General features: G+C 38.8%; 1 protein-coding gene across 5 annotated transcripts; it reads left to right on the forward strand.

The window, feature by feature from the left end:
• Positions 1-1,834: 1,834 nt before the first annotated feature.
• otpa (orthopedia homeobox a) lies at positions 1,835-7,252 on the forward strand. 5 transcript variants are annotated; one of them, XM_076886738.1, is made up of 3 exons: positions 1,835-2,654; positions 3,117-3,580; positions 5,744-7,252. In XM_076886738.1, the coding sequence occupies exons 1-3, from the start codon at positions 2,579-2,581 to the stop codon at positions 6,263-6,265; spliced, it is 1,062 nt and encodes a 353-aa protein (XP_076742853.1). In that variant the 5' UTR covers positions 1,835-2,578; the 3' UTR covers positions 6,266-7,252. The 5 variants fall into 5 exon arrangements, with proteins under 5 accessions (XP_076742853.1, XP_004566917.3, XP_004566916.3 ...); XM_004566860.3 differs by having other exon boundaries at positions 1,836-2,654; positions 3,165-3,580; positions 5,744-7,251; XM_004566859.3 differs by having other exon boundaries at positions 1,836-2,615; positions 5,744-7,251.
• The last annotated feature ends 8,982 nt before the right edge of the window (positions 7,253-16,234 follow it).

A 16,234-nucleotide genomic window follows, 5' to 3' on the forward strand; every position in this document is an offset into this window, starting at 1 on the left:
ACTCTCAGTTTTATTAAAAGTCCTCAGTTCTCATCTCCACAATGCGTGAAAATGTCTACTTTCCACTCAGATGCGCCGCATTAACTTTCGCGGGGGCGGGGGGATTTGTTTGTTTGTCTATTTTTATTTATATGACGGAAAAGATTGATGCGAGCATGTTAGAAGAATTTACAGGAGGATAAACGCAGTAATAGCTGTGCCTAGGTCATTTGCTTACCCTAATTAGCCAACAGCAGCAACACACACACATAAAATCTATTCACGCTGTAAGGTGAAAGGTTGCATTTAATGAAATACACTGTTATATAAAAGTAAACACTAACAGTAATAATATTAAGAAGGAATTAAAGATGTATGTCTGAGTCTCCATTGCACTGAAAACATGAAATATTTTTGATTTCATATTCTCGGTAATGGCTAAATCATTATATACAATCTAAAACAATTAAACCAGTTAAATAAACATGGGGGCCAATATTCCCAGCACTGATATTTAATAATAAATACATTAAAATAAACTTTGCATCCATAAAATAACTATCTCCTCTCCTTTATGTTTGTGCATAAAATTTTTAGGATTCGTTTTTTTTCCCCTTTTCGTTTTGTATCTCAGGCCCACATTCAGCACAAATATCTCACGCTGCTTGACATGTCATCATCACCTCTCACGTTGTGTCGACCTGCCGCAACGAGAGGAGTCATTCGCTCGTGTTTGTACAGCTATAAAAGCGTGCAGCTCTGGACAAGTCGTAAAACGAAGCGCACGATCCATCATCGGGGATTGTGAGGATTTGAAATGATCCTCACAGCTTTGGGGGCGTCAGGAAAACTTCCTCAAACACGATGCCAGAGGAAGAATATATTTCACTTCTGCATTCGAGTATTAATGCGATCAGTAATGACATAGACCCTTTTTGGTTTGTAAAATTTGGATTTAAAACGGTTAGCTCCGGCTTAAAAAAAATCTTCACAGCTACCTCAAGTCCGGCTTTCAAATGGAGCCTTGGAGAGAAAAAAATAGAGACGAGAAATATCTCCAAGTCCCCCCCCTCCCCCCTTTGTTAAAAAATCTCCTCCACATCCCAAACAGACCCCCGAGCACGACTCCTCTCCGTCCGTCCATCCACCCATCCCTCCCAGTGTGTCACTTGTGCCACCAGATTGCATGCAAATAAAAGCTGCGCGGAGGCAACTGAAGCCCGGACGGACGAAGAAAAGAGACCCAATCGAGCCCCGGGTTCACGCTCGGACGCCTCCTTTGTGTCTCTATTTTTTTCCCCCAGCACACAATAAATAAACCGGTTCTCTCAAAACGTTCCGACATCTGTCTTAAGTTTTTTTTCTTTTTAAATATATAATGTAGCAGACTGTTGTGTGCATGTGTGTGTAGGCTAGCAAAATAAAAATAAAAAAGCAGGCGTGCTAATTGAGTCTAATGGTGGTTTACTGACAAAGAGAGTTTTCAGTTAATTTTTAAAAGCTTTTTCTTGTTTCTTCAACATAATTTAGACAGATGATTTTTAAAAAAACAACTGATGCCTCCCCCCATCCCCACCTGAAAGTGTTGGAAACATGATTACGTGGTTGCCCGTGTTGTCAGACTATCTGTTCAGGTGTCAGACTTTCGGGTATATTAGGCTGACTGTGTCCCTTTATCAAAGGCGAGCATCCTCACTTTACTGTTCGCTGAATTAATTTGCTCACACATCATTTAGACCGAGTCCCTCCCTGCCTGACAGTTGGAACTATACAGGAGATCACATCCACTTTATACTGCTTTTATTTCAAAGTGCTCAGATATGACGAATCTTATATAAACCTGCTGGCCTTGAACATTAGCCTGGTCACAAATAAAGTTAGTTGATTCCAGTAACGGGAAATAAAAAAAAAGAAAAAAAAGTCTGACCTCCAAGAGGTATTTAATGTCGTAAATAGGTGGATGATATCGTCAAGCTGACTAAAAAGAAAAAAAAATGAACAAGAACAAGCAGTATTAAAAGATGCAGACTCGTAGCTGTCATGTGGTATCTCTTTATGTGGTTCTTCCTAATACGAGTAATAATAATTCTTGTCCGAGTGGCTTGCTGTAAAAGCACACGCAGAGCAGCGTGCGCAATTAAACAAATATTGTGGTGATCCAACATTTCTTGAGCGGGTCGAAGCTTTCGCTCAGATATTAAATCAGGTTATTTTATTGGATGTAATTTGGGGGGAGAAATCAAAGCCAATTACAGGAATGAGGAGGAATGAACTTGTGGATGGAGAGGATGGAGAAGGAGGAGGAGGAGCAGGTGGAGTGGGTGCTCGGGTCTCGGGCTAAAGCTGACATACCTCAGGCTTCAACTCTGATTGGTCCTCGTTTGGAGAAGCTCATGGGTTCATTCCGTTGTTAAGCGCCTCCCCATTTCGCTAAACTACATTATAATGCAACGAACCTCCCTTTTAACCACAAACCGAATTTGCTTTCATTTAGGCTATATATTTTTCTTAAATAGGTTAAAGTCATAGAGATTTTTTTCTTTTTTTCGTTTCCTTTTTTTTTTTTTGGGAATAGCATTTCGCCCTGGAGCGGTGCGCAATGCTATCTCATGCCGACCTCCTGGATGCTCGCCTCGGTGAGTTAACATCACCAAACTCCGGTCTTCAACTCTACTGTAAGCTGGAGGAACTTCTAATCTTAAATCAAGCTCAGAAATGGTCAATTTGCTTCTTATGTGATCTTAATGGGGCTGAAGTGAGCTAAACTCGCTTAATTCATTGGAAAAGTAATTATTATTATTATATTACTGCGTAATTTGATTTAACAATTTTCCAAGATACCAGTGTGATCAAATTGAATGAAGAGTATTTAAGGAGCAGATTGCAATGTGCATGCTGTCTCTTGAAAATAGCTGCAGTGGCTGTTTCTGTTCTTTTTTTTTTTTTCTTTTTTTAAATGTCTGTATTTGTGTTGAGGCGTTTAAAGCATGCACAACAACTGCTTCATCCTCTACTGCAGCCTAAACAATGCTTCAGCGGCTCCTAAATTCGCCTTTTCGCATGTAAGGCATGCTTGTTGTGTGCACTTGAATATGTCACTGCATTTGCCTAACGTGTTCCTTTTCCTTCCTGTATAGACCAAGTGTTTAATGTGCAGCTCTCACCTGCTGCGGTTGTCTGTGCAGGGATGAAGGATGCCGCGGAGCTCCTGGGCCACAGGGAGGCTTTGAAATGCAGGCTCGGCGGTGGGGGACCTGACCCGGGACACTCCGGGGAGCTCGGCCCGGGCCCGGACGGCGTGGAAGGGACTACGATGCTCCCGGGTGACGATATCACCAGCGGCGGGGGATCCAACCCGGTGCAGGTGAACAGCAAAGAGCAGGACAAACAACAGCAGCAACAGCAGCAGAACAACAACAGCAACAACAACCCCAACCAGTCTGGAGGGCAGCAGCCCCAGAAACAGAAGCGACACCGGACCCGCTTCACGCCGGCGCAGCTCAACGAGCTGGAGAGGAGCTTCGCCAAAACACACTACCCTGACATCTTCATGCGGGAGGAACTGGCTCTGAGGATCGGCCTGACGGAGTCCAGAGTGCAGGTGGGAGGCGGCTGGGAGTGTGATGTTGATAAGAAATGAAAATGAAGAAAATGAACTTTTGAAAGCCCAGATTTGAAACATACAGGCGTTAAAAATAAAATCTCCCGGAGTACCGAGAATGCAACAAAAATAATACCTGCACATTAAAGTGATTAAATATTGAACTATTAAAAAAAAAGCCCAAATGCTTTCATTTGGAGCTCAATAGTTACTGCAACATAACACAATTAAGTTACTCTGCAGACGCTACAACGGCTCTTTAGAGGAAGCTTACCGAAACACTTTATTAGGATGCAAAACAAAAACAAAAAACAAAAAACAAAAAAAGCAGTCAGGGTTAAGATTTTAGATTCTTTTGTTTAATTTACTCTTTTATTTTTTCCTCACAAAAACCAAATTCTAAGCTAGAGGAATGTGTTATATCAATTTGTGCAAATAATCAAGCTTATTGCTTGGTTGACATATCAAAAATATTGCCTAAGAAGGAATGCAAAAAACAAGTTTTAGTATTTCACAGAATTGTAGTCACTGTAAAAAATAAAATAAAATAAACGACGTTTTATGGCATCCGCCTATTATTAATATTATTAGGTTTTTATAGTTTAATTATTTTTAATGTTAAACACACACTGCGGTTTATCTTCGCATTGAACATAACGAGTGCAGGTGTTATTAAAAAAGCTTGATACTAACATGCCATTCTTTCGTTATAAAAAAAGGTGCATTAATTGGGTTGTTTGTAGTATTTGATTTGATTTTATTCAAACTTTATAAAATATCACTTTTCTTTTAAAAACCGAGGTTGCTTTATTTTAATGTTTACTTATTAAAATGGCCCAAATTCCAGTGTCTGCCACATGTAATCCATCTACAGGGAACCAAATGCTGACGGCAGCTTTATTATACTCGATTAATCGCCTCGTATCAACCTTTTAACAGTCCTGAACTAACAGTGATGGTCAGTCTACAACTTCATCAGACTGCATTTCATTCTCGCTGTAATGCTGCCACTTCAGTGGCTCACTCTTGCGCCTTATTGGATGAGAACGGAAATTGCGCTTGGATCGCTCGCATGTGAAATAATACCCCATAATAATCATTACTATTATTGCAAGAGTCCATTCAGTCCCTCCGCCATTTACATAAAATCAAAATTAGCGAAATGACGCTCATCTGCTATTATGACAGCGCTGAAAATAAGAAGCAAGATCCAGATTCGATTTAGCGATGGGCCTGTCACCGCTGTCTGCGTCTTAATGCCGGACGCGCTGAAGATGCACCCTGTCTCATTTTTATTTCTGTTTTTTAAGGGGGGATGAGAAATTGCGTTTTCTTTCCTTTGAAGTGTAATGCATTTCAGGCCGGATTTCACGGCTGGGTTACTCCGGGGAAAGAGAGTGCGATTGTCCCGTTCTTATTACTGCGCCCCACTTTCTCAACCAAATCTTCACATTAATCATAGACGCCCGCTTACAGCCAGACCCACAGAAGCACGGGGACTCCGGGACTAACAGAGCAAACCACCGCTCTACAGCAGCAATAACATTGCCTTTTTTATCCCAGGCCGGATGTAGCACAGGAATCTGAAAAAATGTGGCTCAAACTATACGACGACTGCTACTACTACTGCTACAAATAATAATAATAATAATAATAATAATAATAATAATAATAATAATAATAATAATAATAATAATAATAATAATAAATAGCCCACAAAATAACTTTAAAGTAGAAAATATTTAACATAAAAATCTGGTTGAACCTTAAAAAAATAAATAGGTCTCTCTCTCTCTTTCTTAAAAAAAAAATAATAAAAATAAAAATCGGCACCACGATGTCAACGGCAATGAATAATTAAAATAATATAAAAATAAAACCTGGTACTCTTTAGTGTCATTTCAACATTAATGTGAATGTTCACTCATTACTGCAAACAGCTGTTATTTGAGAATTTAACCAAAATTCATAAATCTGTGTATTTCTGCTGTGATTTATTGCTGGTGCATTTCCATGATCACACATTGATATCATGACCTTTTTTAAAAAAAATATATATATATATATATATTATTATTATTGGTGCTCCCAGCGTTGGTAACGTGACCTGTCACTAAAGTCACTGACTCAGCTCCCCCTGACTCCTCCCGTCTTTGTCTGCAGGTCTGGTTCCAGAACCGACGGGCTAAGTGGAAGAAGCGCAAGAAGACCACCAACGTGTTCCGGGCTCCGGGGACTCTGCTGCCGACGCACCACGGTTTGCCTCAGTTCCCATCCGCAGCTGCGGCAGCAGCGGCTATGGGCGACAGCCTCTGCTCCTTCCACGCCAACGACACCCGCTGGGCCACGGCAGGTATGCCTGGCGTGTCTCAGCTGCAGCTCCCGCCCGCTCTGGGCCGCCAGCAGGCCATGGCGCAGTCCCTGTCTCAGTGCAGCCTTGGAGCCGGACCACCGCCCAACTCCATGGGTCTATCCAACATGTCGTCGAACGGCTCCGGGCTGCAGTCGCACCTCTACCAGCCCACTTTCCCCGGAATGGTCCCCGCGTCTCTATCTGGCCCGACGAACGTGACCGGGTCGCCTCAGCTGTGTAGCTCCCCGGACAGTGACGTCTGGAGAGGGACAAGCATCGCCTCTCTGCGCCGCAAAGCGCTGGAGCACACAGTATCCATGAGCTTCACCTAGTGACGACAGTCAGCGCAACGAGCTTTTCTTTCACCAACTACAGAGATCTTGTGCATTTTGTTCTTACCCACCCAGTCCACCCAAAGAGGCACAGTGGGACAAATACACCCGGGATATTTGTTCAGATAACATTTTTTCTTCTTCTTCTACCCAGTTCACGAGAAAGAGGGGGAGAACTGACATTATTCATTGGGCCCTTTGGCCTTTATTAACCATAGGACTGGTTCTGTTTTAGGCTATAATTTATTATTTCGCATGTAGCCTCGATCAGCTATTTATTTCTCTATTTAAACGAACCGATGCGTGAGTTCGGTATTTATTCACTTATTTATTTATTTATTGGGCACATCCAGCCCTGGCCATGATTGCCGCGGGGCACTCGGTTATATTTGCTCGGTGACTGAAGGTTTTTGAAGACAAATTCTGTGGATACTTTTAACTACAAAAACTAGATCACAGATTCAATCTCCCCCTTTCCCCCCCTCCTGCTGCACAGCATGCAACTCTATAAGACCAAAGGGATGCACACTGGCCACGCAAAAGCCACACACCTGGAGATTTAAAAGAAGGAAAACATGGACGATTCACCAGGAGGGAGACTGATTTGACAGGAACGGGGGTAAAAAAATAAATAAATTAAAGACTTGACTGCATGTGCTGTCCAAAGCAAAAATAAAAAGGGGGGAAATACTCTGAATTAAGACATTGAAAGTGACTTAACTATAATCTGTTATATAGGATGTTTTGTGTAGCGGAAGCACTCTTGTTCCCATTTGGTCAGTTTGTGATAACTTATGTTTCCAAAATTATGTCTGTGCTTATTCTCAGCTATGACTTTCTTAAATGTTTGAACCGTTTTGTTTCATGGACATGTTTATATCAATTCAGTGTAAATGATCAAATAAAAACCATTTTCAATTATGCCACAACACGAATTAACCCTCGTTTCTTTACAAGCTCAGTCCAAAAGGTATTTAGATTTTAAATGATTGTAGTGATGAATCTGAAATTTTTGTTTAGCGTTAACTGTATCAAATTCTCTATCTGGTATAAACTTATTTAAGTAAAAAAAAAAAAAAGAGGCAGCAATGAACATTGAAGTTAGGCTTAAGTAGCAAATAATTATTCTACAAAAAAGTAAGTTTGCGTTATTTGTGATGCTGTTAACTTCTTTGCCTTACATCTATCTATCTATCTATCTATCTATCTATCTATCTATCTATCTATCTATCTATCTATCTATCTATCTATCTATCTATCTATCTATCTATCTATCTATCTATCTATCTATCTATCTATATATATATATATATATATATATATATACACACACATAGATATATATATAGATATATATCTATATGAGCACTTCCACACTGAATGCTCAAAATCCAGAATCCACATTAGTAATTTAGGAGAGATCAAGCGTGTCAAACTCAATCTCAGTAAAGACCAAACTGACAAATTAGAGTCAAAGGTGTGTTTCTTCATTTTGTTATTTTTGTTATACAAATAGCACAAATAATGACCTCCAAAGCCCCAAACGTTATGGCTGCATCACAGAATGGCATTTACAAGCAACATGTAAGCATTTAATAAAATGTTTATGATACATTATGAATAATAAAGACACTTTTATTGGTGTACAGTATTTATCATCAATATAACATTTTCACATATTTTTATATGACTGCATTTTATTGACTAATCTCTCATTCTGCTTCTATGCCAGCCTCCAAATGTGAGTGCTTTAATACACTAATAAGCACTTCTGTCTGTTTCCAGCTAAATTATAGATTTAGTTGTAAGCAGACAGAATTAAATTACAGACTAAATTCAATTATATTTATTAGGTAAATTGATAATACTTATAAAACAGGCTTTATAAAGTAATACCCATCATTTATCTCACCTGGAACATCAATTAGACAAGGTTTATAAATCTCACGGACTCTTTCCAACTTGCTCCAGTGACCTAAATGTGACAACAGACCTGATGGCACTATCTAAAAGGTCTGCTTTCTGTAATAAAAGAATAAAACAGTGAGAAACAGGCTGAACTTGAATGCAGCATTTGTGCAACCAGCTGTGAGATCCTGCTTTTTGTATGGAGTCTATGCCGTACACATTTCAGTGCACTTCACAGTGTTGTATTAATTCATTACCGAATTCTACTTTTTAGGCCTGATCTAAGGCAGCTGGTTTTTTGTTGTCTTAAATTTTCTATCAGGAAGCAAATACACAGTGATAAGTTCAGGAATTTTGAAAACAAAACAAAGCGCTAGCTTAATTTAAAGCATCAGTTAGTAATGGCCTTTGAAATCCCTTAAACTACATATATACAGATATTTATATGTTCCAGTGTTTAGTTTCTCTGATTGTATTCCAGTGTGGAAACGGGACACGAAGCTGCCACTGAGGTGCAGCACAAAATGTGTGTTGGAGTGTTTGTGCTCCACACAGCAAGTGCATCATTTTACTTTACGTTGTTAGGAATAACACATCATGTTTAAGTTTATTTATAATCAGTAAATAATGCACTGCCTCTGCAAGAAAAGGCTATGGTCAGAAAAAATTTAAATAAAATAAAAGTCATTTTGCCCACAGTTGGCAATTGAAGTCAATGTTTCTTGGTTGGCTTTAGAGCTTCTCCTGTGCAGCACCTGTTTGTGTAACAGTCAAGTTTAGGGAAAGCCTTTTTATTAATTTTATGTTAAAGCCTTTTATTAATATAGTTCCTTTGTAAACCATCCATCCATCTTGTGCTCACTCAGTTCAGATTTGTAGGCGGTTTGAATCTACCTGTGATGAGGTAGAACCACTGGACAGGTCACAAATTTTTACAGGGCTAACACAGAGAGACAGATAACCATCCACACTCCCATTCACACCTATGGCCAACTCAGAATCACCACTTCTTCACCATGTTGCTAGATGTAGGAGGAAGCTAATGTCCTCAGACTGAGCCCACGCAGTTACAGCGAGAACATGAAATCTCCAAACAGAGAGCCCCAACCAGCAGGCAGATTTGAATCCAGGACATTCCCAGAGTGAGGCGAGAGTCCTAACCATCACACCTCTATTCCACTTCTGAAATGTAATCTTCAAATGGAACATAGACATTAAAGGCGGACCTTTGAGTTGCAGTTCAGGTTTTAATCAAGGGAGCCTAGTGACGCAATGTTTGCTGATGAAGCTGCAAATCTCCAAACAAAGTGAGTGGAAAGTGCAGTGGAAAAGGCCCTTTAAGCACTCTAATGAGAGAATTAATCAATTACATTTAGAGTTCCCATGATTATAAAAAACTAGAGCAGTAACAGTAGATATCTCAAATGTGAGTGCCTGCCAGCGAGTATCTGATACAACTGTACTTTTAGATTAGACAAGCATTTTGGTCAGCATTTTGGCAACAGAGATTTCCAAGGTATCCATTCACCTTTAAACGAGGAGTATGGATGCACTCATGTCTGAAGTGCAAGCTGCTCTTACACTTTTTTTTTCATTACTGTGTTAGAGATACATTTATATTATATTGAAAACAATACAATATTTTCTCTATTGTGAAATCCAAGCTAAGTAATTCCTCTTCCCCGACATCATATTGGCAAGTCCCTAACCCATATTCTGGAGAAAGGCAAAATGATTATGTGAACAGATTTCTGTGTATGTCAGTCAGAACTTCCCTGAAAGCCAAGATTTTGGAAAAAAATATAATAATAATTTAAAAAAACATACAGAGGACTGTTTGTACATGGATCTAGGATTTATGGAAAATGGCCCTGCCAGTCTTCCGGATGTGTTATGCTAAATGTATTCTTTAACACTTTTATTTTATTTTACACAAGTCTGGATTCAAGTGTTCCTATACTTTTATAATCATACAGAAAGTTCATTCACCTACATGAAGAAAAAGTGTTAGCTATATTACATCCAATTACTGTTAATCACAGGCTAACTTTAGACAGCATGCTGTAATTAATGTATCCAGTTTTATACCATTCTCCTTTAGACAACTGAATACTTATGTCACCCCCGTGAAACAAACTCTCATCACCTAGAAATATAACACAGAACATAGCAGGTTATCATCTAAAGGATATCACAATACAGTGAGGCCTGCTGGGATGATTGACCCGTGTGTGTGTTTGATTGTATAATCATCAATGACTAAACCTCTACTTGCTTTATTGTGTATCAATTTTCACAGAAATGTTCTGACTTACTTCTTCTATTTGTAGAATACTACTACTTAATTAGCCAGCAGGTACTGTTCTATAAATTATTGTGAATCTTTTTATTTTGATGTAATTCCATGTCATAGACTTTGGCTTTCATTCGTGAGCCCCTCGGGATAAAGATTTTTGCAGTCTAGCAACAGATGTGAAATAATATTACATAAATGTAATAATTTGTTTCACTATCAGCCAGGTTAATTAGTTTGTGGAAATGGGTAACCTGTTTCTCATTGGGTAATTTGTCACACACTGACGCGGTAGCCAATCAGTGACCCTGCTGTTGGTGGGATCATTTCTCCCAGAATGCTGTGCAGCGAGGGTGTCGCAGAAAATGCGAGCGCGAGCCAATGTTTACCTCCTATTTATTCCACACAAATAAATGAAATCAGTCAATAAACCATCCAAGGGTGAATATGGCTCTCTCTATCCTGGATTATGAATGAGAGCTCATTAATTTTCTTGTGTGTGTGTGTGTGTGTGTGTGTGTGTGTGTGTGTGTGTGTGTTTGTGTGTGTGTGTGTGAGAGAGAGTTTAACAGTTTAAATGTGTGTGTTTGCATGCATTTTCAGGTATGCACGTGTGGTTATTTTCTTTCTGCACATATGTTTATGATGTGCACAAGAAGGATGTCAGAGGGACATTATGCACAAATACTAAAGAGCAATTAGAAATCAGAATGGTAACACACAAATATTCACACGTTTGTAATTATGTTTACAAAACAACAGCAGTAGACTGACATTTCAGTAATTCTGATATGATGATTAGCGGATCAATACAATACTCATACAAACTTGTCCACTGACAACAATGAAAACAGAGGGAAAGTGCTAACCTCTGAAGCTAGAAATTGGCCTATCAGTACCAATAAAGCTTAATAAATAGGTTTAATGTCTCTGTTTTTAATACTTCTTGGAATCTTTGTCAAAGCCACTCGGCCTAGTCATGAAACACAGAATAACTTCAAGTAGAAAAATAAAATAAGGTACAAATATTAAACTTCAGATGTGCACAAAAGTTCTTTTTTCATGCTATCTACACTAAGTTAATCTAAGTTAAACAGTATGTATGAGAGGTGTATCCATAATACACACAGATGCTAATGAGGTCAGAAAAATTATTGGCCTGACTGAAAAAAGCAGGTTCAGCTCCTCCCTCTTTATGCCAGCAATCTTACTGACAATAAGATGAAATTAGTCTGCTATCAGTCTGCCATTGGTTTGCTACTGAATGGGGTCAAGTCCTCTGATGCAAAGAGACCTGTCACAGATGTGTTGCATTCATCAGTGCAGACTGACTGTTTAAGGAATCTGTCTATATTTATTTATTAGACAGCAATTATTTGCAAACCTTCGCCAATATCTTTGAGAGTGATTGCAATCAGTCTGATTCCCATTGCTGCTGTCTGTAGACTGGTTACTTTGCGCCAGGTGATTTATGAAATCATCCAGAAACAAGCAGTTTTTACTATATTGTGACTGAGCGACACTGACTCTCTTCTTCTCCCTTGTATTGATCTCTCCTCGACTAATTGCATCCACTGAGGTTGACCTGTTCACCATGCTTGCAGTGCTGGTGTCTTTTGGGGGCATTTTTAATAGAATTATGAAAGGCTCCAGCCTTTCACCCAAATATGAATGTATCTATCAATGCGATCATATCAAATCAGACTTTATTTAACATGAGCATAATAAGTGCTCTTTGAAGTTTACATTGCTTAGTTATAGTCTAATATAGATATCAAGCTGACACTATTAAAACCAATTGACCAATACTTAAATAGCAGTGTAAAAATTATATTAAAATTATAATGCAATATATCTCATAAAACAAGCTACAGAGAAAAAAGAAATTTATGTCTAAAGTCAGTTCAGGCCACACGTCCCAAAAATCTTATCCTCTTAGTTTTAAGGGGTACGGATACATTGGTGGCTTCAGATCCATGCTATGAATCCAAATTCATGGGAGCTTTAATGTTATTTGACAGGCAGAGTCTCGTAGTGTCTCGGTGATCGTTATTCCAGATGGTGGCAAGAAAATTCCATTTGAAGGTTTTATTAATTTTCGTTAAAATGGGGAGGTTTGCTGATGCTGTCTTTGCTCACTCGCTGACGAGGCTGACTGACATCTCGCTGCTCCCTCCATTTGTCTTTGTTTGAAAAGGTCTTAATTGTATTACATGCAAATGAAGAGATTTGATTTTTGTCCATTATCTATTCATAAGAGAAAATGAACAGAACATTAGAGGGTCACCAAATGAGGGAGGGGGGAGGAGGAGGGACTGAGACAGTGATGATCAGTTAGGCAGAGAGGAAGATAATACAGAATAAAGGAGAACTGGCAGCTTTATATTGTATTGGTGTAATATCTCCCAAGTTTTGGTGCTGTGTAAAAATAATCTTTCCACCCTCATGTGTAATCTGTACGTATGTAATACTGCAGGTCAAGGCTGATAATTAACCCATGATGACTGAAACACAGCAATTAGAGTCATGCTCATGTGACAAATCACAATGACAGATGCTTAAATGCATTCCTCCGTCCTGGTCAGCCCCAGACCACCATTACCTGCAATGTAGATTAAAGTCAAGTGCACATCCTGTTTCTGTTTAAATTAGGCGCAGGAGGAACCTACGAATTTAAAGGATCAGCACAGGATAACGAAGAAAAGACAATTTTGATGTCAAGAGAAAGCTCAAGATGCTGCTGACAGTCACTTCTGTGGGTTTTTAATCATGACAGCAGCAACACAAATAGACACAGACGTCTCAAACAGCTCCAAAGGTTACTTGTAATATGGAGAAATGTTAACAGTTACAAATAATTATGTGTTTCTAAGGTTTGACTGTGATTAGCTTATTTAATAAACCTAAACTTGTTAGCTAGAGCTATTTTGCTAACTTTCTTGCTATGAGCCTGAACACATCTTACACAAAGGCCTAAATTGCTACTTGCAGATCCACTGCATCTACAAGAAAGGAAGGGTACTCTGGGATCATCCTGAAGTAAAATTCATAATAATTCCAAAATAATTCCAAAGACCAATTGAGCATTCAGAGGTATGCATCAACATCAACGACTGGGTGACCATTTTTGATCACAAGACAATTGCACAACCTGTCTCCAAATTGCTATAGTGTTATATCACCGTCACCAAAGTCAGCCTGAAACTAGCAACTGACTGCAATGGTTGGCTACCTGATGCCTGACTTCAAAACAACCATTTCAAAGGCAACAAAATTGCATGTTCACTGCACATTGTGGCAAAATATTTGACAATGCTCTGATCTCCATCCACGACTTTACCAAGTGTGTCTGTTGCATATAAGAAGGAAGTAGACTCAAAGGTCTGTAAAGTAAATCAAAATGGGAAGTGCCTTAAACATGCTTATCTTCTAATAGCCAGTAAAGGGTGAATCTTCTGGTTTCAAAGGGAACTCTGTACATAGGTCTGTAAGAAAATTACCAAACCTTTCACCATACTCTTCTTTCTTAATTTATGATGGTAGTAAAAATCTTTCGATGAGTTTACAGTCTCAGTCATTTATTTATTTTTGGTGGTATTTAGGTCATTATACTCCCATTTAGAGTGAAATAATGCTAAATGTTACCTTGGTTACCTTTCTTTCGGACAAGTGACTACTATCACATTAAAATGGAGCATCCTCAGCATCCCCAAAAAGAAAAGACGAAACAAATAAACAATTTCAAAGATTTTTATGCAATGAATGTACATAAAGCTGAGTGTCCCCAAACAATTCAGAGAAGCAGAATATATTAATTAAAGTAGCTTTATAAAGAAATTTACAAAATAGGTTTATGTTACATTTTATTTATTGATTTATTGATTTATTTATTTTTTCAATTTTACGTGTGATTTTCTATTTGGCTCTGCAAAGAACTCTGTAATTATGTTTTGCCCTACAAATAAAAGAATATTATTATTATTATCATTAGCTGCGAACTTATAAAGGTGCTGCCCTGTGTGTTCAGGTCTAAGTGGAGCAGGCCCTCAGTAGATAAAGCAGAACACAGTGAACGCCTGATGAAGAGGGACAGTGAAGTGTGTTGGTCAGGAATGAGCCTATCTCTCTACAAGACCCCTCTGAACAGCAAGGGAGGGAGTGTGTTATTGAATACTGTTGTTGGCCCTTTGTTAAATTACTACTTAATTTCTTTTCCATCATCATAACCATTTGTTTTCCTTACAGGCTGGAGATAGGGGGTGAAATCAGGCACTATGGTGGAGAAAGAGGGAGCACACAGACTTCTTTTCTTTCTCACCCTGAATCTGTTGGTCTTTAGTGCTTCAGTGACAATCACATCAGGGCTTTCACATCTTAGATGATTTCTACCATTGGTCATATTTGACACCTCGTCCTCCTCGGCTACTGCACTCAACAAACCCTCTTTTCCACATTTCTTCCCACTGCGCACCTGAATCTGTTCTTTAACTTCTGTTCTCTCTATCAACCTTATTTCCTGTATTTTTCAAAAATCTTGGATTGTCTACATTGTTTACATAATAATATCTGCCACTTGATCCAATTCATTCAATCCTGAAACACTAACAAGTGCTACCATCATGGCCACATGTTCTTCTGATTTTTCTCATTCTCTGACTTTTCATCTAGCACAATTTATTCAGTAACAGTAGACTCTCAGTAACAGGATCACGAGTCACAACTTTTCTAATAATTATATATTGATTCAAAACAGTGCTCTGCAATCTAAATTTTTGACCCATCCATTCAGATATCTAACAGATACTGTAGTAAAACAAACATTCTCACATCTAAAACCCATTCACTCCACCTCAACCGATCCCTTGCCCTAACCCTCCTCCTTTCTCTAGCTGCCCTTGAGCTTTTCTATTACCGCATGGAAAGCACCTCGCAGCCCCTGACAAGCGCAGCGGATCGACACTAAATCAGAAATCAGTGCCAGCCACAGATCTGAGCCACCATGAAGGTCACAGGCCCTACACTGCGTGTCGTCTCAATTGGGGAAGCAGGAGCAGACTCAGCTAGGGGTGCGCGCGCGTGTGTGTGTGTGTGTGTGTATGTGTGTGTTAACAGGGAATACACTCAAAGAAAGAGATTGTAAAGCTGAGGAAGAAGGTTTGGTTGAAGAGAAGGTCAGCATTATTGCAGAAGTCGATGAAGGAAAAAAAAATAAACAAGAGGAAGAGAGGAAACTGTGGGCAGAAAATGCTGAACTGACCCATCTGTATATAAAAAAAAAGAATTACATCATAATTTTTTTATACAAAAGGAAACAACTGATAAAAAAAGGATTTTCCTCACTAGTAGAGTTTTGAGACTTCTTCTGATCTTGTGTTATTGTTACACACTGCCATCTAGTTGTACGAAGAGGAATGACGCTCATTTAAAGATCTGACCTGATTCCAAAATGTGTTTTAGCAATCTTGAATGTTTGAGCTTCATTGTGCAGACTGATGAATGTAAATAATTTGATAGTACTAGGCTGTTTTCATGTATATCTGCAGAATATTTCTTAAAGTGGAGCATAAAAAGCTTCATTTTTGAGTAATAACTGTTTAAAATATTAAAAAAAAAATACATCCAGCTTTCCCAGATTAGACTGTTTCCCTCATTTTCTCAACAGCAAGTAATTTTTGCTGTGGATTTGCAGGCCTTGCATCTGACTCGCCTATGTACCAAAAAGGCAACCTGGGTTTTATTGGTTATATTTAACTAAATCTGCTTATATC

The sequence above is a fragment of the Maylandia zebra genome, linkage group LG7 (assembly GCF_041146795.1).
Source record: "Maylandia zebra isolate NMK-2024a linkage group LG7, Mzebra_GT3a, whole genome shotgun sequence".
NCBI lineage: Eukaryota > Metazoa > Chordata > Actinopteri > Cichliformes > Cichlidae > Maylandia > Maylandia zebra.

Excerpts from the sequence above, each read along its gene's own strand:
- otpa (XM_076886738.1), top strand. The coding sequence starts at position 2,579 with ATGCTATCTCATGCCGACCTCCTGGATGCTCGCCTCGGTGAGTTAACA. Across the intron at positions 2,655-3,116 it reads CTCCGGTCTTCAACTCTACT|ACCAAGTGTTTAATGTGCAG; the intron begins GTAAGCTGGAGG and ends CTTCCTGTATAG. Across the intron at positions 3,581-5,743 it reads TGACGGAGTCCAGAGTGCAG|GTCTGGTTCCAGAACCGACG; the intron begins GTGGGAGGCGGC and ends CTTTGTCTGCAG.